At 36.4% G+C, this 25,003-nt stretch overlaps 1 protein-coding gene and 1 pseudogene across 3 annotated transcripts in view; both read left to right on the forward strand.

Moving 5' to 3' along the window:
* MAP4K5 (mitogen-activated protein kinase kinase kinase kinase 5) overlaps positions 1–25,003 on the forward strand; it is a 104,743-nt gene that overhangs the window by 2,184 nt on the left and 77,556 nt on the right. For all 3 annotated transcript variants that reach the window (XM_029951624.1, XM_029951625.1, XM_029951626.1), the window contains exon 2: positions 23,461–23,518. In XM_029951624.1, the coding sequence (XP_029807484.1) occupies positions 23,461–23,518 (58 nt within the window). The remainder of the gene's footprint in view (positions 1–23,460; positions 23,519–25,003) is intronic.
* Positions 16,541–17,688, forward strand: LOC115301667 (annotated as a pseudogene).

A 25,003-nucleotide genomic window follows, 5' to 3' on the forward strand; every position in this document is an offset into this window, starting at 1 on the left:
TACTTAACCTTCTAATTTCTGTGTAAGTCTAATTACATGAAATAGAAGTTGGTGTTTTGATTTTTTACTTTGCTTTTCTGTTTGGAGTGTAATTGTAACTACTGTAATGTAAAGGATGGAAAATAATTGCATATGTTAAAAAGATAAATAAATAAACAGAAAAAAAATAAAATAAAAAAATAAAAGGAAAGCTAATGCTTGTCCTTTAGCCTAGAGCCTCTTTGCCCTAAGTCTCTCCTCCAGAGCTCCTTAATGGAGGATCAGTGACTGAATACTTATCATACATCATCTTCACCCCCACCCCCAACGCATCTCCTTCCCTCTCCACATTCATGCTCCCTCACACTTACAGGTGTACTCATTCCACGCTTGGACAGCCTGTGATTCCTAATCATGCTCCAAATCCTGGTTCCTCGTCTTTTGTTTCCTTTTGTTCTAGTTACCTGGAGTCACCCCCCCACCCCACCTGCTTTCATCTATTGCTATCTTACTGTCCACAAAAACCTTACTCAAAGATTCCTCCAGGAATTCCCAGCCCTTCCTGTTTATCTCTCCCCGCTCATCTGTTACCCTTTCCCCACTTCTGTTCTAGCCACACTGGCCTGTTTGCTCTTCTTTAAACATACATAGTAAGCATCTTCCTACCTTGGGTCTTTCTTTGTTCTTCCTATTTTCCCTGCTCAGAGTGTTTTCCTTAGACAGCCACAACTTGCTCCCTTCCATCCTTGCTTTTACACCCTCCATCTGTTTTTCCTACTTCTTTGCACTTAATTATCATGTAACATAACCTTTTAGTTATTTTTTCTTGTTTATTATCTGTCTCAATCCACTAATCTACTCCATGAGGGCGAGAGTTCTATGTGTTTTGTTCACTGCTCTATTTCTAACAGAACCTAGAAATATATCTGGCATAGAGGAAGTGCTTCTAAAAATTTGAAGATTGAATGGGTGAATGAATGAATGTATGAATGAATAACTATCAGTAACTCTATCACCTAGTTGTCTGGGCATATTCTTTCAACATCACAACATTAAGTTAGCACGTAATACTCTGTGTTAATCTGTAATGCCTACTGTAATGCCATGTATTTTTAGTACAAATTTCAATTATCTGAGTTCTCTAGGAAAAATATTTCTGGAAGCTATTTCATAGCGTACCCCCTTTCAGCTCTCTAAATCCTACAGTATTTTGTCAATTTATCTACTCCTTAATATTCCTAAAGACATGTAATATTCAGGATGTAATGCTGAAGTTTTGAAGCTCAGAGCAGAGTAATTTTGCTGTTTATCACTGTGTTTCTGATGAACTGAAAATCCTTGAAAGTATTTCCTTAGAAGTATTAGAAGAAAATCCTTAGAAGTATTTCCATTCAGTGATATAAGCTAGTAAAATAATAACAGTGAAGAATGATGAAAGTAAATTAGTTGCTGTTCTAGTTAGGTATTATCTGTACTTTTATTTATAAATATTACAACTACAGCAACTATTTGGAGCAGGATTTTATTCTTGCCAGGAAAAGCAAGTATTTTAGGAAGCGGGAGTTTTAGAAGGACACCTTTGAGAATCTTTGTTAATTATATATATGTTCTTTGAAGCCACGGATGTGCTCTGAAGTTCTTGTCTTTGCTGAGACTCTCCAATAGGGGAGAGCCCAATCTTAAACTGGTTATTCCCTGGTTGACAGGAAAAGACTTATTTTAGATAAATAGGGCAAGAGCAGGAAATGGTGCAGGAAAAAGAAACACAAAAGAGAAAGGAAATGTGGTGGAAGATGGATGAAGGAATAAATTTCAGCTGGGCAAATTTTATTTGTAATTAATGTTAATATTTAAATCTGCCAACAGAAAGAGGAGGTCTGGAGACATAGTGTGTTCACTATCTCCTATCCACAGAAGATCCAGACTTGTGAAATGATTTGGACAATTACAGCATCATGATGCAGTTGATAGTTAACAGTACAAGCCATTGGAGTGGTTTCTGTTGAAATTTTTATATCAAAATTGTTCCCAATCTCCATTCCAGAGAAGGTCTAGAAAGCTTTTTTTTTTTTAATACCTTTTGTGGGATGTAAATTTAGAGCCTGTGTGTTTTGTTTTGTTTTTTCCTAAATCTTCATTGCTTTTTCTGATTGATCATACAAGTGTGACAGGTTTAGCTACAGGAGGACAGGAATAGATGTCTCTTGTTCATCACTATGTAATAACAGACAGATGGATGCTCAATAAATTATTGAATGATATTAGTTATAGAAAATTACCCAGAGATAATGCTGTTAATAATTCAATATAGCTTATTTCAGGCTTTCTTCCTAATATTTTTATTTAGTTTTTAAGTTAATTTATTTTGAGGGAGAGAGAGAGAGAGCGCTTGAGCTGGGGAGGGGAAGAGAGAAAGTATCCCAAGCTAGCTCCATGGTGTCAGTGCAGAACCTGACATGGGGCTCACTCTCTAGAACCATGAGATCCTGACCTGAGCTGAAACCAATATTCAGATGGTTAACTGACTAACCCCCTCCCACCTCTTTCCTGATATTTTTAAACCAGTATGTTTCTAAAAATGACTTTTATAAAATTATGATGACAATGTATCTCTTTTTTCTACTTGAATTGGAATGGCTAGTGCTTCCCCTGGTAATTAAATATTCTGCAAAAATACCAGTTTTGAAGGATCTATTTTTAAAGGGTCTGTTGAACAAACATGCACTTAGTGAATCATTTTAAGGTTCATTTTTGTTTTCAATTAAAATAACTTTTTTGCAATTATAAATAATATATAATTTGTGTGGAAATCTTTATCATGTAGTTTTATTACTTCCATGGGTTCCTCTGGGTGCGGGGTGAACTGGGTCCACTATGGTGAATCCTTCTTTTATATTTACCCTCCTTTTCTCTCCTCTAAGCCAGAAGTCAATTCTGGAATGGCAGGAGGCACTTTGAAACATATTCCAGGATCCCACTGTATAGATTCATTTATTCTGTAAGTATTTATTGAGTCCCAATTGGATGTTAGGGTGTGGGGACCAAACACAAGAAGAGAAAGCACACTATCAACAAGGAACATATAATTTAGTTGGGAAAACAGACATATAAACATTTATAATGTGGTAAGTGCAATAGTAGAAGTGAAGATGAAGAAATACCCAGCTCTGTTTTTACTGGGGATAAGGAAAGGGAGGAGAGGAGGGGGAAGTATGATGTGAACCAGGGAGGCTTAACAGAAGAGAGGACATTAACTGGATTTTAAAAGAATGCAGGATGATTTTCAGGTGGACAGGATGGGAAAGATATTTTAGGCTATGGGAATAGTGTGTGCAGACACCTGGCATCTTGAGAAGCCAGGATGAGTTTTGAGGGATCTGCATCTGCCAGTTTGAGTGACCAAATCTGGCAGAGATGTCATAGATGGAGCACACAGGGCATTTTTGGCAGAAAAGGACCAGATAATGGACTTATGTCAAAGAATTTGGACTTCTTCCTAAAAAATTCAAAAAAACGCTATCGAAGGGAATCTTTCACAGTGTAGATATAGATTAGATAAAGTTACTGGATATATGAAGACCCGTTACTGAATTATCCAAATGAGAGTTCATACAAGCCTAAATTTAGGCACTGGAACTGGAGATGAAGGGATGGATTTGACTGATATTTAAAAGATGATTGAAATTACCTGGTGATTAATGGGAAGGACAAGTAATCAGTGGCATTTAAAATTCTGATTTGGGTGACCAAATTGCTGCCATCAACAGAATTAGAAAATACTAAATATTGTGTCTGGCTTTGGAAATATGACATTGATAGGTGAATATGTCTGACAGATGGTAGCACCATGCAGCTCTGGCCTTGAGAGATGAACTGGGGATACAGGTTTGGGAGTCATCATCACTTTATGGGGTGGTACCTATGAAGTATAGGTGAGGTCACCCACGAGACTTTATAGGAGAGGTGAGGAATTGCTGTAGTCTTAAAGAGGTGGCAGAGGAAAATGGTATATTGAAGGTATCTGAGAAGAAACAAAGAACAAATAAAAGAAGAACTTTTCATAGAAATCTAGAGTTTTGGGGTGCCTGGGTGGCTCAGTCTTTGAAGCGTCCAACTTCAGCTCAGGTCATGATATCACAGTTCATGGGTTCAAGCCCTGAATCAGGCTGTCTGTTCTCAGCACAGAACCCACTTTGGATCCTCTGTCCCCTTCTCTCTCTGCCGCTCCCCTGCTTATGTTCTCTCCCTCCCTCTCTCCCTCTCTCTCTCACTCCCTCCCTCTCTCTTTCTCAAAAATAAACATTAAGAAAAAAGGACTTTCATAGAAATCAAGATCTCTGTCATCTCCTGCATCCATTCTTGTTACCTCTGCTCTGACTGCAATAAGGAAAATATATTGATCTTCAAAAAATATAAATCTGAAGTTTGTGTCATTCCTCCTTTATTCTCTTTATCCAGGCAGTACAGCCGTAGAATATCATACACTTTAAGGCCTTGCCTATCCTGTCATTCTAAACATGCTGAGTTTCATTCAGTTCCTTTTATGCACTCCCTGTCCTTCAGGTTTTTGCAGATAGTATTTCCTTTTCTTAGAATACTTTCCCTCTTTTTCTTTTTCATCTATCTTCTACTCTTTAGGTTTGTTTTTAAACACTGCATTTTGAGGGAGGCATTTTCTGTCCCTTAAATAAAGTCATGTCTATCTGCTGAATGATTTCTTACCCTCCTACTCATCATTCATCACATATCATTGTTGCTGTCAGTCTTCCTGCTCTGTTCAGACTGCATGAGAACAGGGACCTTACACTTATTGTTGAATCAGCTGCCCTAGCACAGTCCCTCCCAGATAGTATGTGCTCAATAAATGTATTTTAAAGGAGTGAGCAACATAGTGGTCATGTAAGTAAGGAGTCAAAAGGGTTCATTAAGAGCAAAAGATTCACTATCAGTAATCATCAGGGAAATGAAAATCAAAACTACAATGAGGTATCACCTTATACCAGTCAGAATGGCTGGTATCAAAAAAAGAACAGAAGTAACAAATGTTGGCAATGATGTGGAGAAAAAGGAACCTGTTCGTGAGAATGTAAATTGAGGCAGCTACTGTATAAAACAGTATGGAGGTTCCTCAAAAAGTTAAAAATAGAAATGCCATATGACCCACTAATTCCTCTACTGGGTATTTACCTAAAGAGAATGAAAACACTAGTGCAAAAAAATATGCATACCTATGTTTATTGCAGCATTATTTACAGTAGCCAAGATATGGAAGCATCCCAAGTGTCCATTGATAGATAAATGGATAAGTATGATGTGATAGACTATATGTACACACACACATGCATAAATGTGGAATATTACTCAGCCATAAAAAGGATGAAATCTTAACATTGGCGATGGCATGGATAGACTTAGAGGGTATTATGCTAAGTGAAATAAATCAGAGAAAGACATATACCATATGGTTTCCCTTATATGTGGAACCTAAAAAACAAATGAACAAACAAACCAAAAAAGCAGAAATAGACCCATAAATACAGAAAACAACTGGTGGTTGCTAGAGGGGAGGGGGGGAGGGGGGAGAGGGAGAGGCAAAATGGGTAAAGGAAGTGGGAGGTACAGGCTTCCAGTTATGGAATGAATAATTCATAGGAATAAAAGGTATAGCATAAAGAATATAGTCGGTGGTATTGTAAAGTGTTGTATGGTGACCGTAGCTATATTTGTGAGCATAGCATAACTACAGAGTTGTTAATCACTGTTGTACACCTGAAATATAATGCTGTGTGTCAGCTGTATTTGAATTAAAAATAAAATAGATCTTTATAAAGAGCAAAACTGTTGAGGTATGAATGGTAAGTAAGGAGGTTGAGGGAATATGGACCCCTCCTTGAATTAGCTTAGCTATGAAAGGAAAAAGAAATGAGACAGAGAGATGTTTCTTCCACCGCTTCTGTTTATGTCCTTCCATTAAGACTGATTGATTACAGCTTTTCAGTTACTATTCTTCAAGATTGTTTTATCATCCATGTGACAAGAGTGTTACTGAATTTCAAGAAAGAATTCCACAGGGAATAAAATCAAGGCAAAGAATTTGGTAGATATTGAAAATTTAGAAAGATTACAGGCAAAAACTTAGGATGGGGTTATTAGGGACCTAGATAGGGCATACTTTTAAAGTCTCCTTCCCTCCCTTTCTTCTACCTTCCCACTTTTTTTTCTCCCCATCTTTTGCTCCATTGATTTCCAACTCCATTTGTTTCCCTATGAGAATGGTTAGGCTAAGGCACATTGATGAATGGAGAGCTAGAATGGAACAGGGTGATGACAGGGTGGAAAGGAGTATTTAACATTTAACCAGTATTTAGTGAGAGCCTCTTATGTGCCAGATACAGTTTTGAGACTTTGGGATACATCTGTGAACAAAGTAGACCAAGATTCTTCCTCTCATGGAACTTAGATTCTGGTAGGGGAGAGAGACAATAAACATGACTTAAAAAATTATGTAATATGTTAGCAGGTGAGTAAAGATATGGAAAGAAGGAAAAGATGAACAGGTCAAGATGGATCAGGATTGCCAGGGTGGGATAAGGGGGTCAGGTTGAGGAATTTTAAGAGGATGGTCAGGGTCCACCTCTTTGCAAAGGATAAAGACTTAGCCAGGTGAATATCTGTGTAATCAGAGGAAGTCAAATGTCTTTACCTTACTGAATCACCTGACCCTATCTCTTCAGCTGAATTGTAAGCCTAAGGGTCAGGAATTAGAACTAAGACATGTCATTGCCACCGTACCATCTTATTGGCTGGTACAAGAGTACAGATCATTGTGATTTTAATTAAATTAACTTGAGCTGTCGGATGTGTTACCCACTCTTGTGTCAGTTTTTAGAAGCATGACTTTGTAAACAAATGATATGTAGCTGCCTCTACTATGTGTCTCTCCACCAGTGTTCTCTAATCTTTAAATGCTAATAAATAGGCATGACTAACGGTCCCAAATCTGAAGGTGAAGAAAATGGATGTATATGCTGTTTATTATTTCTCTGACACTTGATATCAAAACATCACCTGCTTCTCTCCCTCTGTTTTGATGGTAATACCATTTGTTTGACTATACTGTCCTTTCTGTGCCCTTGTAGTCTGGCATAAAAGATTATTGGGTTTTCATGTTAGGGTGAGGGAGAGTGAGTAACTTGCAGAAATAGGTTAACAGCAAACAATAAAGACTGCACTTCAAAAATCTTATTTAAAATTATTATATTTGGGGGGTGCCTGGGTGGCTCAGCTGGTTAAGTGTCCAACTTTGGCTTAGGTCATGGTCTCACAGTTTGTGGGTTCAAATCCCATGTCAGGCTCTGTGCTGACAGCTGGGAGTCTGGAGCCCATTCAGATTCTGTGCCTCCCTCTCTGCCCCTCCCCCGCACACATGCTCAGTCACGCGCTCTCTCTCAAAAGTGAACATTAAAAAATTTATATTTTTATTAAACTAGTAGATATCTTATTAGAAGTTATTTAATTAGATATTATGTTAAATATTTTGTAAGGTTACTGTGAAAATAAAATGTGTTATTAAGATGAAGTGTACTATTATGGATGTTTACTATTTTATAAATCATCTGGTTAAATCTTATTTAGTCTTTGTTTTTCTTACTGTGCGGAAGTAGGCTTATTTAAGACTACCTAAAAAAAAAAAAAAGAATGTTTCTGATGGTAGATGTGAAGCGTTGGACCATGGCTGAAGGCAAATTATTTAAAAACTCTTTTCTAATTCATAGAAATGTTTTGAAAACTATAAAACAAGTTTTTAAAATACTTTCATCTTGGTGAAGATAGACATAAAACAGTGCCGTCACTGGTGCAGTTATATAAATTCTGGTTCCAGAATTGACTTGTGGTATAGCCTTTACCTTAGGCTTATAATACATTTTAGTGTTCTTGTTATTTGTATTACGTAGTTTCAGCATTTCACTTTAAAAACCATCATTTCCAGTGTTTTTGATAAAGACAAAATGGATAGACTGCAGATTGACTTAGATTTCTTATTCTAGTTTTGCTTTCAAAATTTTAGAAGTTTCACTTCTCAACTTTAAATTGTGGTTTCATACCAAATAACAGAAAGAAAAACATGAAGCTTATTAACAAGTGAAAATGTGTGTATTTTCAGGGCTTCATTGTCAATTTGAGAACTTAGTCCAAGTCCAGATAAATCGGAGCAGGTACTTTCACATGGCTGTATTCGACTATTTGTACATTTGAGTAGTATTAGAAGGCTAGTGCTCTCCGGTTACGTGAAGTACTGTTTAAGTTAGTGTAGAAACTATCTGTAAAGGGCAAGATGAATTTAGGTCAAGCATATCTCTATTTCTGTTTAAAGTCATCATCTCCCACTGAGATTTAGAGAAGATGAATTGGTATGCCATGCGGATAGCCTGATCTATCCTTGGGGGTGATTGGGCCCATGAATCATACTGCCCCCCCCCCCAACATTTTTATAAAAATGGTATCAGATTAGGGGCGCCTGGGTGGCTAAGTCAGTTAGGTGTCCAGCTTCAGCTCAGGTAATGATCTTGCGGTTCGTGGGTTCAAGCCCCACATCGGGCTCTGTGCTGACAGCTCAGAGCCTGGAAGCTACTTCATGTTCTGTGTCTCCCTCTCTCTCTCTGCCCCTCTCCTGCTTGTGTTCTATCTCTCTCTCTCACAGAAATAAATAAACATTAAATAAAATTTTTTAAAAAATGAAATCAGATTAAAATGACTAAGAGTGACTGATGTTTGTTTAGCTCTCCCATAATCAGTATATTATTTTTTAAAATAATCCTATGAAGTAGGGACAGATATATTATCGTCTCTAGTTTACCCAAGAAAAAACTTACTATTTGTCCTATATCTTAGTGTTAGTAAGTGGCATTATGAGGTCATGAATCTAGCTCTTCTGACTCTGTATTCTTTCTACTATACCAAGCTGCCTCGGCACTGTATTTTAAATTCATTGCTGCACACACAGCCCTTATCACATTGCCTACCACATAAGAAGCTCTATCAAATTATGGTCAGAAGAGACTTTGTGGCCTCACTCCTCTGCTGAGAGATGAGGGCTTTTTTGGATGAATTGGAATGTACATACAAGGTTTAGTTCTAAGCACCAATTTTCAGAGGCATTTTTTGCTGGTCATTAATTACTCTTACCCTCATATTTTCCAAATCAGAACCCAGGGTTGATTTTGCCTTTACTATGAAGATGACTCAGCTCACAACCACCCTACAATGTAAATAACTAAAAAGAGAATCTACCCTTTATTCTGGTTGTTGGGACACTCTTCCTACTGTGCCTTCTCTTGCCCTCGTTTTGTCTGAATTTTAGACTCATGGTTATGGTTATCTAGATTAACTGAGTCCCATAGACTGTATTATATAATGCTATTATAAATTACAATAAACAAAACACTAATTATTGCAGGCAGATAGCATTAGCTAGTTACTTCTGTGTGCCTCTAATTTAAGGTAAACAGGACTGCTTGAGAAGGATGTGACTTTTAGCATTGTTTTATGAACCCGTGTTATTTCACACACACATGTAGCTCCTTTTTTAGGTGTCCTGTGCCTTCTTGCCCCTCTTTTTTAATCCTTACCAGTATCAGGGAAAATCCAATGTAAGCATGACTTAAATTATTTTAACAGATGTAACATATTTTCTTTTTTAATGTTTATTTTTGAGAGACACAGAGTGAGAGAGAGACAGAGAGAGAGAGAGACAGAGCATGAGCAGGGAAGGGGCAGAGAGAGATGGGAGCATCTGAAGCAGGCTCCAGGCTCTGAGCTGTTAGCACAGAGCCTGATATGGTGCTTGAACACACCAACTATGAGATCATGACCTGAGCTGGAGTTGGATGCTTAACCAACTGAACCACTCAGATGCCCCAACTGACATAACTTTTAATAAAATTATTTTTTTTAGTTTATTTCTTTGCTTTGAGAGAGAGAGGGAGAGAGTATATGCATGCATGCACACATGCAAACGGGAGGGGCAGAGAGAGGAAGAAAGAGAGAATCCCAAGTAGGCTCTGCACTGTCAGCATAGAGCCTGATGCGGGGCTCAAACTCACAAATTGAACTGTAAGATCATGACCTGAGATGAAATCAAGAGTCAGCCACTTAATTGACTGAGCCACCCAGATGCCTCTCAATAAATTATTAGCAACTTTCACATTTTAAGTTTTTTAGCTACTGAAAACTTGGAGGTGGAGATACTTGGGTCCCTTATTAGGTTTTTTTTCTAGGAATAATTTTCTATTATTCTGTAGTAGCATAGATCCATGGGTAGGACTTGCCTTCCTTCCTGTTGTGCCTCTTGCTCCTCCTTGCCTTGGCAGAAATAGCCTTCTTTTCTACCTTTTACTTTTAAAATACATTTTAAGCAACATGTCCATTTTAGAAAACTATGATATAAGAAGAAATGAAAAATTACCTGTATCTTCTTTACCAAAAGGTAAATATTACTGTAGATATTTTTCTAGACTTTTAAAAGCTAACATTAAGGGTGTATACATAAATCATAATATATAAAAACACATATATAATCACATGCAATATATACTATATAGTGTGTGTGTGTGTGTGTGATAATTCAGTTTTTTTTCACTTAACAGTATATCACAGGAGTACCTAGGTGGCTTAGTTGGTTAAACGTCTGACTCTTGGTTTCGACTCAGGTCATGATCTTATAGTTTTTGAGTTCAAGCCCCACATCAGCTGTGTGCTGACAATGCAGAGCCTGTTACAGATTCTCTGTCTCCCTCTCTCTCTGCCCCTCCCTCGCATGTGTGTGCTCCCTCTCTCTTTCAAAATTAAACATTTAAAAAAATATATCACAAACAACTTTTTATGTTAGTAAATCTATACATTTTATATTTGTGTATTACTTCCTTGTATCATTGTACAATTTTTAATTCATTATTGTTGAATAAGTAGATTGAGATCTACTTATTTTTTTATTATAAGCAATGCTATGATCAGTGTCCTTAAATAAATTCTTAACACACAAATAAAGAAACTTATTTAAGTAAATTTCTAGAATTACATTTTTAAGCTTTTTGAAGTTTTAGTAAATTTTGACCAGTTATGCCTCAAAAAAGTTGTACCCACCAACAGTGATTCCCTACCTCTTATAATCTTAACTCAGGCTCTTTTGCTTTCTTTGTCATTAGGACTTGCAAATAATTCAATTTAGGTAATCTTTTGGACGGAAATCTCCTTTTAATAAAGTCAGTCTGTTCTAAGAAGGGTTAGGAAGACACTTTTCACAGAAAGTAAGTGTCCTGACAGGCTAAGGCTTTACTGTGTCCTGAGATACAAGTCATCTGGCCAGATTGGGAGTAACCTTAACAGGAAGGCCTCGGGCTCTGAATCTGTCTGCCTGGTAATGTGTCTGCAGGGAAACCCTGCAATACAGTCACTTTCTGTGGCAGCTGGAGCTCCTGTCTAGACCTGTATAACTGTGTGTGGAAGGCAGCTTGGAAATACTTAGTCCACAAAAATTAAGGAGTTTGTGAGTTGGCAGAAACTTCTCCCCCAGTGCTTATATCCCATAACCTATCCTTGACAAATGGTCATTTAACTTATTTAAACAGTAAGACATACTATGTTTAGAAGCAGTCAATTCCTTTTTAGGTGCTGTCTAAAATCTCCCATTGAAACTCAAACAGGTCAGGTACATCTTTGTAATTCTTTGCTCCCACTCCAGCAATATTACCCGCATATCAAAAGTACCTGATGCATAAGAGGTGCTCAATTAAAAAAAATTAAATTTTTTAAATGTTTATTTTTAAGAGAGAGAGAGAGTGAGCGAGCACACAGGTGGGGGAGGGGCAGAGAGAGAGGGAGACACAGAATCTGAAGCAGGTTCCAGGCTCTGAGCTGTCAGCACAGAGCCTGACACAGGGCTTGAACTCAAGAACCTCGAGATTATGTCCTGAGCTGAAGTTGGATGTTTAACCAACTGAGCCACCCATGCACCCCTCAATGAAAAAATATTAAAATAATGAATGACTAATCTTTATTTTTAATTTTCATGTGGAGTTTATCCTATAAGTGACTCTACCCTTATTATATTTTGTTCCCATAAATTTGATAGTCTTATTGGAAGTGGTTTCCTTGAAAGTTACATAACAGCTTATATAGTATATGATATATCTCGTATTAATAACCGCCCTTTCTCCTAAAAGGATTTATAATAGGCATAAAATGAAGTACTTTACTTTGTTCTTGTCAAAGGATGAAGTATTGCATTCTGGTTTTTTTTCAACATTTATTTTTAAATTTTAAAAGTATCATAATTTTACAGAAATTCAAAAAAGTCTCCTTTAATGCTGTGACTCTGACGTTATAACTGCTATCATTTTTGTTGGACATCAGACTCTGAGCACTTAGTTAAAGTACATAGTCTCTGGAATGGTGGGAAGGGTCAGGAATCTGTATGTTGCATTTTGAAAGGACTGGATGTTTGTCTGTAGTTAGAGGGGAACTTTTATATATATATATATATATATATGTATATTCCCCCCCCCCCCGGAGGGTTAAAATTAGACCCTAGCCCCTGACTGCCATAGGGACTCAATAAATATTTACTGAATAAATTAGTAATTTCGATATGTGAAGTTTGTCACAGTAGGTGGAATATGCTAAATCAATATTGTCTTACAGACCAAAACTGGGACCATTGAGGAGAAATTATAGGAAAGAAGATTTTGCTCATCATAAAAAAGTATCAGAATGTATCAGATTGATCAATTTATCTCTATATTTAGACTAAATATAAGAGAATTGTTTTTCAGAGAGAAGTTGAATTAGATGATTTACAAGAGTTTCTCCAAACTGGGCTTCTAATAGAACAGTATCTCTGGAGTAGTTTTGGTTGTAATTTTGTCTGTTTTCACTATCCCTTAAATGTGGGTAATATTTTAGCATTCTATTCTTGACTTTATTTTCTTTTTATTCTCCATATTCTTCCTAAGTAATCTCTTCTAACTGCCTGGACTCAGTAATGCCAGTGATGCCCAAATCTGTCTCGAATCCACATTAGCTCTTGTGCTTCAGGAGCTAACAATTACGTGGCTTACAGATTATCACTAGGTGATAGGTTTCTGTTGGAACCAAAAATTTAAATATGTTTAAATATGAGCCCTTCATCTATGCCCCTTCACTACCTTCCTGTCTCCTCCCATAAGATATGTTCATCTTCCTGTGCTTGTCATTTTAGTGAATGGGACCACACACTCTGCTCAATTGTATGTTCCAGAAACTAGGGTTATCCTAGGCTTGCTATTTCTTTACATTTCACGTTAAATAATTTACGAATTTCTAATGGAGGCAAGCTTGGACTAGAGTATAACATAGGAGGTAAAAGGAAGTGAATGGGTTTAATTTATATTTTTAAGCCATCAGGATTTGCTGATGTAGCAGATGTGAAGAATTTGAAGGAAAGAAATGAAGAAAGACCTTGGTTTTGGATTTAAGCAACTGAATGGATGTGGTTCATTTTACTTAGATTGGGAAGATATGGGGATAAATGGGTTTATGGAGAAGGGATAACCAAGTGCTCTCTGTTAGACATGTTAAGGTTGAGATCCTTGTCAGAGTTCCATGGATTTAGGAGTCTGGAGCTGAGTAAGGAGAGATTTGTCTTAGAGATGATTGTTAAAGCCATAGACAACATAGTAGAATTTAGATAAAGAAAAGGTGAAATTCCATCATCACTCAGGATATGTAAGAGAAGAGGGAGTAATAAAGAGGCTGAGGCATTACTGAAGGTTTGAAGAGAGAAGAGTAAAATAGTCCTTATGAAGAGTGGAAAATTAAAACTACTAGAGAAGTTATAGTTTGAGATTTATGTTATGATTTGAAAACCAGACCAGCTAACATGATTTTGTAATTTTTTCCTCCCAACAGCATTTAGCTATTCAATACCAGTATGGAATTAGTAGATAATTGGATTTTGCCAGGCTACTGTGACAGAGAGGAAGATGGGAGAGAAGCTAAGGATATTTGTAAAAGAGTGACTGTAAATGGAATGATGGACCATGGAACTCTGACAGTTAAGGGAGAGTGTGGGGAATTAAGATGTAATTGGTAGCCATAGGGAAATGCTTAGATAAGAATGGAAGGACTAGTGGGCTGAAAGGATACGTCATCATCAGGAAGTACACCATTTGAAATCAAGAGGCATATAGGAGGTCAATGAAAAGTCAGGAAGTAGATCTGATATTGAAGTCTCTAAGACTTCTCTTGGAGACAATAGAGGGGGTAGAGAGGAAGACTGCAAACCAGGGGCTATAAAATCTTAAATGAACAAGAAAGGGTGACCAAGAAAGTAGTAGATGGTAGCTACAAGAGAATAGTGGGTGAAACAGTCTGTCCTGAGCTTCAGAGGAATCTTATGTCTTACCATTCCCTCTTTATACTCGTAAGTTCCCTTAACACGAGATAATTTTACTTCTTTGAGATGCTCATGTTTTCTCCTGTCTTTACATAATTGCATGGAATTCTTCCATAATCACTGATGACCACAATCACCATCATCACCATGCTCCCCACTAACCCAGAGTTTCTCATCAGATCTCAACTTAGACTTATTTTCTTTTGGAAACCTTCTCCAGCCAGCTTTGACTGGGCTCAGGACCCTCCTGTGCTGTCTTGTATCACCTTTGAGAGTGTATCTCACACTGTATGGTAGTCTTTACTTCTGTCTCTCAGCAACTGATAAAAGTCTCAGAAGGCAGGAATTGTTTTGTTTTGTTTTATGTTTGCTCATTTATTTTGAGAGAGAGAGAGCATGCACATGTATGCATATGTGCTGTGCGTGAGCAGGGGAGAGGCAGAGAAAGAGAGAATCCCAAGCAGGCTCTGTGCTGTCAGCCGGAGCCTGATATGGGGCTTGATCCCATGAACCATGAGATCATGATGTGAGCTGAAATCAAGAGTTGGACGCTCAAGCAACTGAGCCTCTTAGGTGCCCAGAACTGTTTTGTTTCATTAACTCTCCAGTATCAACAACAGTACCTGGCATGTAGTAAGTATTCAGTATTTGTTCAGTGAATTGAACCAGTCAAAAACAATGTTCCATAAAGATTATGTGTAAATGTTTTATAGCCTATGATGTAATTGTTTATTGTGTGGATGAGATAGGACTTTGTATTCTTCAAACTTTATAGATGCTGTGTTGCTACTTTTGTATCATAGTTCATCTTTTTTTTTTAATTTTTTACATTTATTTATTTTTGAGAAACAAATGAGACAGTGGGGGAAGGGCAGAGAGAGAAGAAGACACAGAATCTGAAGTAGGCTCCAGGCTGTGAGCAAGCTGTCAGCACAGATCCCGAAGTGGGACTTGAACCCATTAACTATGAGATCATCACCTGAACTGAAGTCGGATGCTTAACCAACTGAGCCACCCAGGCACACCTCTTTTTTTTTTTTAATGTTTATTTCTATTTGAGTGAAAGACAGTGCATGTGCGCACACAACACAGACACACCCACACAGACACCCCCCCACACACACACACATGGGGGAGGGGCAGAGAGAGAAGGAAACAGGATCCAAAGGAGGCTTTGAGCTGTCAGTAGAGATCCCATTCACGGGGCTCAAACTCAGGAGCTGTGAGATCATGACCTGAGCCAAAGTTGGATGCCCAACTGACTGAGCCACCTAGGCTCCCTGTAGTTCATATTCTTAAGTCTAGAATGTTTACTCCTGATTCTGAGGAATAATCACTGGCCACTGGAGATAGCTTGTTAAATATTGAGATGTCTGCATTATCTGTTGTTATGTTAAAGAATACTTTTGGAGGAGGGGGGTATATTTAAAACTGGTACCCCAAATTGGCTTTACAGAAAAGTTTTATGGCCTAAAAATATGCTGGAAGGAAGTTAATTGGAAATAGGATGAGGAGCCTAATATGAAGAATAGTAAAGTTGTGTATTAGAGCTGAATCTTCATAATGACTGTCATTACTTACCAGTTTAAGTTTTTGACCTAATTTTTAAAAATTCTCTTCTAACTTAATGGTTACAGAGATGTAATGTTCATTATTAAGTGATATCTTCCTATTCTTCCTTGAAAACTTGTAGGTAGGGGCGCCTGGGTGGCTCAGTTTTGGTTAAGTGTCCGGCTTCTGGCTTCGGCTCATCACAATCTCACAGTTTGTGGGTTTGAGCCCCACATCCGGCTCTGTGCTGACAGCTAGCTCAGAGCCTGGAGCCTGCTTCAGATTCTGTGTCTCCCCCTCTCTCTGACCCTCCCCTGCTTGTGCTGTCTCTCTCTGTCTCTAAAAAATAAAAATAATTAAAAAAAAGAAAACTTGTAGGTAAAATGTCTAGACACAAGACTTTTCCTTTAATTATTTTTAGTCACCTTAAAAATTTCACAGCAGGCTGCTCGGGAGCACACCCCGGAGGCCCGCCCTGTCTTTGTCCGGCAGGCCGGCAGGCCAGCTCCTGATGCGGCAGCTCGCCCTACCGGCCTCATGCAAGTAAGTCACCACTTAAGAGGAGACCGTATGAGGAATTCATTTTATTACCAGTGGCATTTCAAACATTTGTGAAATCTAAGAATCGTAACTACAGTTCTGATTCATGGATCTTCAAAGAAAGTAGAGAAGAAGACCTGTTTGAGATGTGGTGGTTTCAGCAAGGTCTATGTTTCCTTCCTTCTGCCCTAGTAATTTGGACAGCTGCTGCTTTCATATTTTCGTACATTATTGCCATAACACTCCCTGCTTTGCCTTATATCAGTGACACCGGTACCCTGCCTTCAGAAAAATGCTTGTTTGGGGCAATGTTAAATATCGCCGCAGTTTTATGCATTGCCACAATTTATGTTTGTTACAAATAAGTTCATGCTCTGAATCCTGAAGAGAGTCAGATCATCAGATTAAACAAGGCTGGCCTTGCACTTGGATTACTGAGTTATTCTGGACTTTCTATTGTGGCAAACTCCCAGAAAACAGACTTTTTTGCTGTACGCATATGTGGAGCTGTGCTCACCTTTGGTATGGGTTCGTTATATATGTTGGTTCAGACCGTCCTTTCCTAACAAATGCAGCCCAAAATTCATAGGAAACAAGTCTTCTGGATTAGGCTATTGCTGGTTATCTGGTGTGGAGTAAGTGCATTGACCATGCTGACTTCCTCATCATTTTTGCACAGTGGCAAGTTTGGCACAGATGTAGACCAGAAACTCCATTGGCACCCCGAGGACAAAGGCTATGTGCTTCACATGATCACCACTGCGGCAGAATGGTCTATGTCATTCTCCTTCTTTGCTTTTTTCCTGACTTATGTCCGTGATTTTCAGAAAATTTCTTTACGAGTGGAAGCCAATTTACAAGGATTAACCCTCTAGGACACTGCTCCTTGCCCTGTTAACAATGAACAAACACGGCTACTTTCCAGAGATTTATGATGAAGGGATAAAACATTGCTGTGATGCTTGTGATTCTCAGGGAGTGGGGAAAATGTTCGTGAAAGTTACTTAACCCTGCTCTGAAATTTTCAACCAGTTGATCAAGGCTGACAGTGTTATTGATGAACGCTGATAATCAAGAGAAATAAAGCCATTTGATAAGTTATTTTAAAGGATATCATCAAGAAGAGCATGGGAAAACATTTATGCCTATACTTTTTTTAATCTCAGAATATAAAACCAAAGGACTACAAAAAAAAAATTTCACAGTATATGAAGAAGTTCATAGCTGATAAAACTGGCAGCTGCATACTATTTTGAAATAGAAATGGCTTGATTAGGAAGATCAACGTCTTTACTCCTCCCCTGCCCTCTTTGTGCAAGTGGAAATCTCAGGGTAAACTTTTACTATGAATTCAAAAATCCAAGACAGGATAGTTAAAATACTTCTCTGGTAGTAAATTGACTTCAAAATACTGATTAAGAGGTGAAAGGAAAATGCATTGGCAATGAGAATAGAAAATTTAACGGGAAAGGTTCTTTCATGAATTTTATCATGATATTGATTGCACTTATGATTTATTTTTTCCCACCCAGTAATTCCAGTTCCTAATTAAGAGTTACATAATAGATAAGCTATTGTAATGTTTTATTAGAGTTTTGGATGTTTAGTATACTGCTAAGGCTGAACATAGCACATACCAATAACCTACTAAAATAAATACAAATCAGAAATATATTTAGATCCTTTTTGTAGAGGTACTGTGGTACTCCATTGCATTCTTTTGTAAACATAATGCAGAATGTTCACATTCTTGTACGCTAATGTTGAAAACAAAAATACTTGAGAATATCACATTTAACTTGTTGGAGGGAAATGTTGGGTTTCAAAAACCAGTATTATGTGACTCTTCTGGATTATGGTGTGAAATTATATATTTAAATTTCTGAAAGATCTCTTTAGTAAATTCAATCTGTGAGTCTCTGTTTAGAGCTTTTTTTTTTTTTTTCTGAAAGCCTCTTTGCCTTTTATTATAAAAGAGCCTGGTACTGCTCTCTGTTTTAAAAATCCAGCTGGAAAATTACAGAGTACGAAAATTTGCCCATCATTTCTTCATTTGGAGAGAACAGAAGTATGTCTTCAAAGTGGAGACTGACATTTAAGTATTGATTCTATAAGTGGGAGGTTTAGTGTATTTTTTTCTTTACTCTTTACTTTTGCCACTACATGTATTTTGGCTTCTGCATTGTATAGCTGAATTTTAAAATACCATCTTTTATTTGGTTCTGTAATTGTTCATATGTTCAAAGGAGCTATTTCTTTCTGAGCCCCTCAGAATCTCTAAAAAACAAAAAACACAAAACAAGATGTCCTTCATCCTTGTCTTTATTTTGGATTTATTAAATTGAAGCAACATATTTATGTTGTTTCTAATCATAAAAATTGACTCTAAATGTGTCTGAAAGTATCTATATGCTGAAAAAGATAGTTTAATATGTATTCTCTTAAAAATAATTAGTAGACTTAATTTTTAGTACAGTTTTAGATTTACAGGATAATTGGGCAGGTAATATGTAGACTTTCATCTACCCCCAGCCACCTGCGTACCCACACAGTTTCTCCTTTTATTAACATCTTACATCATTGTAGTACACTTATTATAATTATTAAACCAGTATTGAGATATTATTATTATAGTTGATACTTTACATTAAGATTCACTTGCTCTGTTGTAGTTTAATGGGTTTGACAGATTGATAATGACTTGTATCTATCATTATTGTTTCATATAGAATAGTTTCATCATGCTGAAAACCCCCTGTGCTTTACCTGTTCCTCACTCTCTACTCAAACCCCTGGCAACCATTGTTCTTTTTACTCTGTATAGTTTTATCTTGACATTGATTCCCCTTTATTATAAGTTTACCTTTTCCAAAATGTCATGTAGTTGGAATCATATAATATTAGACTGGCTTCTTTCACCAGCAGTATACTTAAGGTTCATATCTTTTCATGGGTTGATGACTCATTTTTTATCACTAAATGATATTCCATTGTATGAATATACCACAATTTGTTTATTATTACCTGTTGAAGGACATCTAAATTGCTTCCAGCTTTGGCAATTATGAATAAAACCTGCTGTAAACAGTCTCGTATAGATTTTTGTGTGGATTAAGTTAAGTTTTTAACTTGAATAAATGTCAGAGGATTGCTGGATCATATGGAAAGACTATGTTTAGCTTTGTAAGAAACTACCTATCTGTCAGTATATGTGTTCTTGAGAATCAATCTAATTAAAAGTCTAAAATGATATACTCTAAACTATTAACAGTAGTTTACCTCAGGGGGATGAAATGGGGAGGAGAGGGACTGTCATTTTATAATTGACTTTTTTAAAACAAAATACTATTTTGTAGTACTTTTTTATAAATAAAAATTTCCTCCAAAACATTTAAGGCATTGCAATAAAAATTGAAAATGAATCAACATAAATAAAAGAAGACCGTTTAAAGTATATTGTCAGTTTAATAGCAATGTCTAGTTGTAGAGGATTTTAATATTTTATTCTTATTTTTTAATAAAGAGAGTAATTATCTTCCTACAGTCATAACTGTCCATTACAACATATTTATAGAGCATCTGCCTGTGGCACAGTTCTTTATAGAATCCTGCCCAGAGCTAAAAAGAAAGCATACTTCATCCAGCTTGGGATATCAGGCAAGACTTCCTAGAGGAGGTGATACCTAAATTGCTTAATGAAGGAGAAATCTGAACTAACTAGGCTAATGTGAAGAAGTGCAGGAGAAAGAGAATGTACCAGGATGAAGACAGTGTTTTCAAGTAAGATACCAAGTCATTTGCTTCTGGTTAATCTGATTAAAATCAGAATTAATTGTTTCACACTCTCAGAGAAGCATATTAGATCTTTTCATGTTCTTGGCACTTGTTTGATAGTCTGTATTTGGGAAGTATGGGCTCATATTTTCTTTTGGTTTCTAGTGACTGGCAGGGAGCATTGCCCTAATGCCTGTTTTGTGGGAACTGGAGTAATGAATACCATGATAGTGTTTTGTTCTGGAGATGTGTCAGCATCTGTCACTGTCACATGAGTTAAACATTTCATTCCTTACCCTAAATTTTAGAACTTTGAATGGTTTAACTGTCGATGTTTGTGAGTATACATATATGTTACCTTCATGTGCCGTCTATGTCTCTTATACTTAAATTTTTTTCACTATGTAAATTTTCACTATATGTCCATAGATTTGTTTCCTATAGAATTCCAGTGAGATTTTAAAAATTATCACTTAGATGGGGAAAGAGGGAAAACCAGGAAATGTATCAACATGCAGGGATGAAAGTGATTATGTTTGCTATAATGCAGGAGCCTTAAAAGAAGAATTAGTTGAGTCTTCTCAGTTGATATTTTTTCCAGTCCTATAAGATGGATTTTAAATATTTTGGAAGGGTTTCTCCAGATTGTTTAAAATAATTAATATTTTTTCTTGGATCGAATTCAACTCTCAAATTATCTATGACTTTAAATATGTAAGAGTTCTCAATCTCTTATATTGAAAATTATCATAGGAAATAATTTAATGTAAAATGATTCATATATTACTTTATTTTCAATAAAAGTCACCCCCAAAGTCTATTAAAAATTATGAATTGATACTTTCCTCTGGTACCTGTTGCATTTAAAAAAAGAAAACAGAATTCTTGCCTATTGAAAGAAGCAGTGAAACCTTGACATCACAATACAGTTATTGGGTCCTAACTCCTTCTCTTGCCTCCGGCCAGCAGGGATAGCCTTGGGCAAGTCCCCTAACTTTGCTGAGCTGTGTCTTTGTGTTTAAATAAATAGAATTAAGTAATGAATATGAGAGTTCCTCCAAGCTATAAAGCAATTACAAATATAATTTGCATTATTATCATGGAATTTGCCTTCTAATACACATTTTATAACTCACTGAACAAGATTCCCAAGAAGTCAGTTATTGCTACTTATAACTTTAACTGTGTTTTTGGTACTGGAATCTCGCTGGCATGTGAAAAGTTGAACAGTGGACAACCTAAATCTATATGCACATAATTTTCTGTAACCCAATGGAGGACTGAAATGCTGAGAGATCTTGGGAACTGGGACTAGACCTGACGCTAACAGACAATTCTTTTGTTCAGGGCAAAAAAGAAGAGAGGGTAGTTAATGGTGTGAGGCTTTTGACTGACCTGTTCCCATTTCTCTAAATATGTTTGTGTTTGGGGGAGGGATAAATTATATGGACGGAGTTAAAATGTCTGTTCTCTCCTCCCCAAACCCCTCCTTAAACTATTTACCATGATAGATGAGGAAAATGTGAACTTCTAATCATGAAATATTTGATACTTCTGCTGTAGAAAAATCCTTTTTTTCTTCTTTCTTCCTGTTTGTGATTTTCCTTCTGTACCCCACTCCCCCATTCTTTTATGTTTCTTATCTTCTGTATGTCATATCTAAAAGTATTGAAGGCTGTCTTCCCTCAACATTCTTGGTTATTCATCTCTTCCTCTCCCCTTTATCCTCTTTCCTCTTATAACATGATTTATTTAGTCTAGCAAATAGGTATAATTTTATATTCCTATTTTATGAAATGCTCTTATTTTTAATGCTATGTATGAAAATTTACATTTAAGTCTAATATAGTATGTAAAAGATGTCATAAACTATTAAAGTGCATTTCCACATATTGTATGCCAGAGGGTGTAGTGAAAATGAGCACTCATCTTCACAATGTCAGCATAATGGTACAGTGGTTTTGGACTGTTTTGGCAGTATGTATTGAGGGCCTTAAATGCTTATATTTATACCCTAGACCTAGTTAATTTCAAACCGTAGAATCCATTTGAAAAAAATAATCTTAAATAATGAAAAGACTACCTATAGCATTCTTAATGTTTAGCAATAAGGGAGAATGATCACATGGACTATTATGTAGCCATTTAAAATTACATACAGCATGGAGAAAGTATTGTTTTAAAAACAATAAAAATTTGTACCTACAGTATAACTTGACAGATAAAGATTTCACATCCAAGGTTGGTGAGAGTATAAATGCACATAGTTTTGTTAAAAAGCACTATAGCAATATATTCATTTAAAATCTACAAACCTTTTGACCTAACAATTATACTTGTAGGTTGCCTTAATGATAAACTCTGATATGTGCTAAAATATTTGCAGTTATAATCATTGCAGCATTAATTATAATAAGTGTGGCATGACTTTTTGTTAAGTAGTGAATAGTTTTCTTTCCTAGAAATTTATCTAAAAGAAATGATCAAGGCTGTGGATAGATACAAAGCTAAGGTATATTTATCCCTCTAGTTATAACTGTAGAATGATATTTAAATTCTCCATGTTCAGATGGAGATTAGTGAAATACAGTCTATCCCATCAAGTAGAAAATTGTGCAGTATTACAAATCATGTTGTAGAAAACTGTGATGGCATCACCTTCTACAGCACATTGTGCCTACACAGGGCAAAAGAGGTAACACATTATAAAGAAAAGACAGTAGCCATTTTGGGGGCACCTGGGTGGGTCATTCAGTTAAGTATCCAACTCTTGGTTTCTACTCAGGTTCGTGACTTTGAGTTCCGCATAAGACTCCACGCTGACAGCATGGAGCCTACTTGGGATTGTCTCTCTCCCTTTCTCTATGCCACTCCCCGGCTCATGCATGCACACGCTCTTTTTCTCTCTCAAAATAAATAAAACTTTAAAAAAGAAGACAATAGTCATTTTTGAGTGCTGGGACTAAAGGTAACTTGTGTGTGTGTGTGTGTGTGTGTGTGTGTGTGTGTGTGTGTGTCTTTTCTATATTTTTCTTTAATAGGAAAATGAATACACTCATTTTATTGGAAATAAAGATTTTATTTTTTAGTTTTATTAAAAGCATGCTGATAAGCAACTAATTGACATAGTATTACATACTTTCATATAATTAACAAACTTAAAAACATTTTTGTTTTCATTTTAGGCTAGAAATATTCATACAGGAGAGTTGGCTGCTGTAAAAATTATCAAATTGGAGCCTGGTATGTATTAAAACTCTTAAGATAATTTTTGAGCACTTTTCTAGTGTAGTTCATAAATAAATATAAAAGGCATTTTCTGTATTTTTTTTCCTTATTTCCCTTCTTCTAAGAATGAAATCTTTATATGTTGTCAGGGCAGCAGAATATTTCCAATATGGTTATATTAAGTTCCTTTGGAGGTTGTTAGTTAAAGATGAGTTTAACATGACAGCTTTGTTGTGAAGTGAAATTTGAAATGTGTACATTCAAAAATTGGAGGACATATTGACATTGTTAAAGTAATTTTTTAAGGTTGTAGTGAAATATTTGAGTTTCAATTTTAGCTCTTAAGAGAATTTAATTAAGAAAGTATTCATTGATGGGGTGAGATATTTGGCAATATTTAGGATAATGGTATTTTATATGCCAGCTGTACCCTGGCTGGTTTATTTAGGCTTAATAATTCTGGTGTTAGCATAATCCTTTTCTTTTCTTTTTTTCAACACTTCTATGTATCAGAAGGCTGTTTGCTATAGAATGTACTGAATAGGGGTACCTGGCTGGCTTAATTGGTAGAGTAGGTGACTCTTGATCTCAGAGTTGTCAGTTCAAGCCCCACATTGGGTGTAGAAATTAACTTTAAAGAATCAAAAACAAAAAAGACTGAGTAGTTTGCTCTGAAAACAAAACAACTTTGTGAAACCTAAAATAATTTTGTTATTCTGATAACTTACTAAGAGTTTCTAATGAAAGCAGTAGTAGTTTTTTTTTAAGTTTATTTATTTATTTTTAGAGAGACAGAGAGAGCATGAGCAGAGAGAGAGGGAGAGAGAGAATCCCAAGGAGGCTTTGCAACAACAGTCCGACCTGGGGCTTGATCTCACGAAAACGTGAGGTCATGACCTGAGCTGAAACCTATAGTCAGAATCTTAACTGGATGAGCCACCCAGGTGCCCCTCCAGGTTTTTTTTTATTGACGTAAAATACACATAACAGAAAATTTAGCATTGAAACCATTTTTAAGTGTACATTTCAGTGGTATAAAAGACATTCATAATGTTGTGCCTTCATAATCACCAACCATCTTCAGGACTCTTTTCATCTTATAAAACTTAACCTTTATACCCATTATATAGTAACTTCCCATTCACCTCCTCCTGGCTCCTGGCAACCACCATTTTACTTTTAGTCTCTGTGATTTTCACTGCTCTGAGTACTTCATGTAAGTGGAATCATATAGGATTGGTCTCTTTGTGACTGGCTTATTTCACTTAGTATAGTGTCAATACTCAGGACTCATCCAATTGTCACAGATGTCTGAATTTCCTTCCTTTTCAAGACTAAACATTTCCATTGAATGTATATACCACATTTTACTTACCCATTCATCTATTGATTCTTGGGTTGTTTCCACATTTTAGCTGTTGTGAGTAATGCTGCTGTATGAGCGTTAGCATATAAATATTTCTTCCATACATGCTTTTCTTCTTTTGATTGTATACCCAG

Source organism: Suricata suricatta, chromosome 9 (assembly GCF_006229205.1).
Source record: "Suricata suricatta isolate VVHF042 chromosome 9, meerkat_22Aug2017_6uvM2_HiC, whole genome shotgun sequence".
NCBI classification, from domain to species: Eukaryota; Metazoa; Chordata; class Mammalia; order Carnivora; family Herpestidae; genus Suricata; species Suricata suricatta.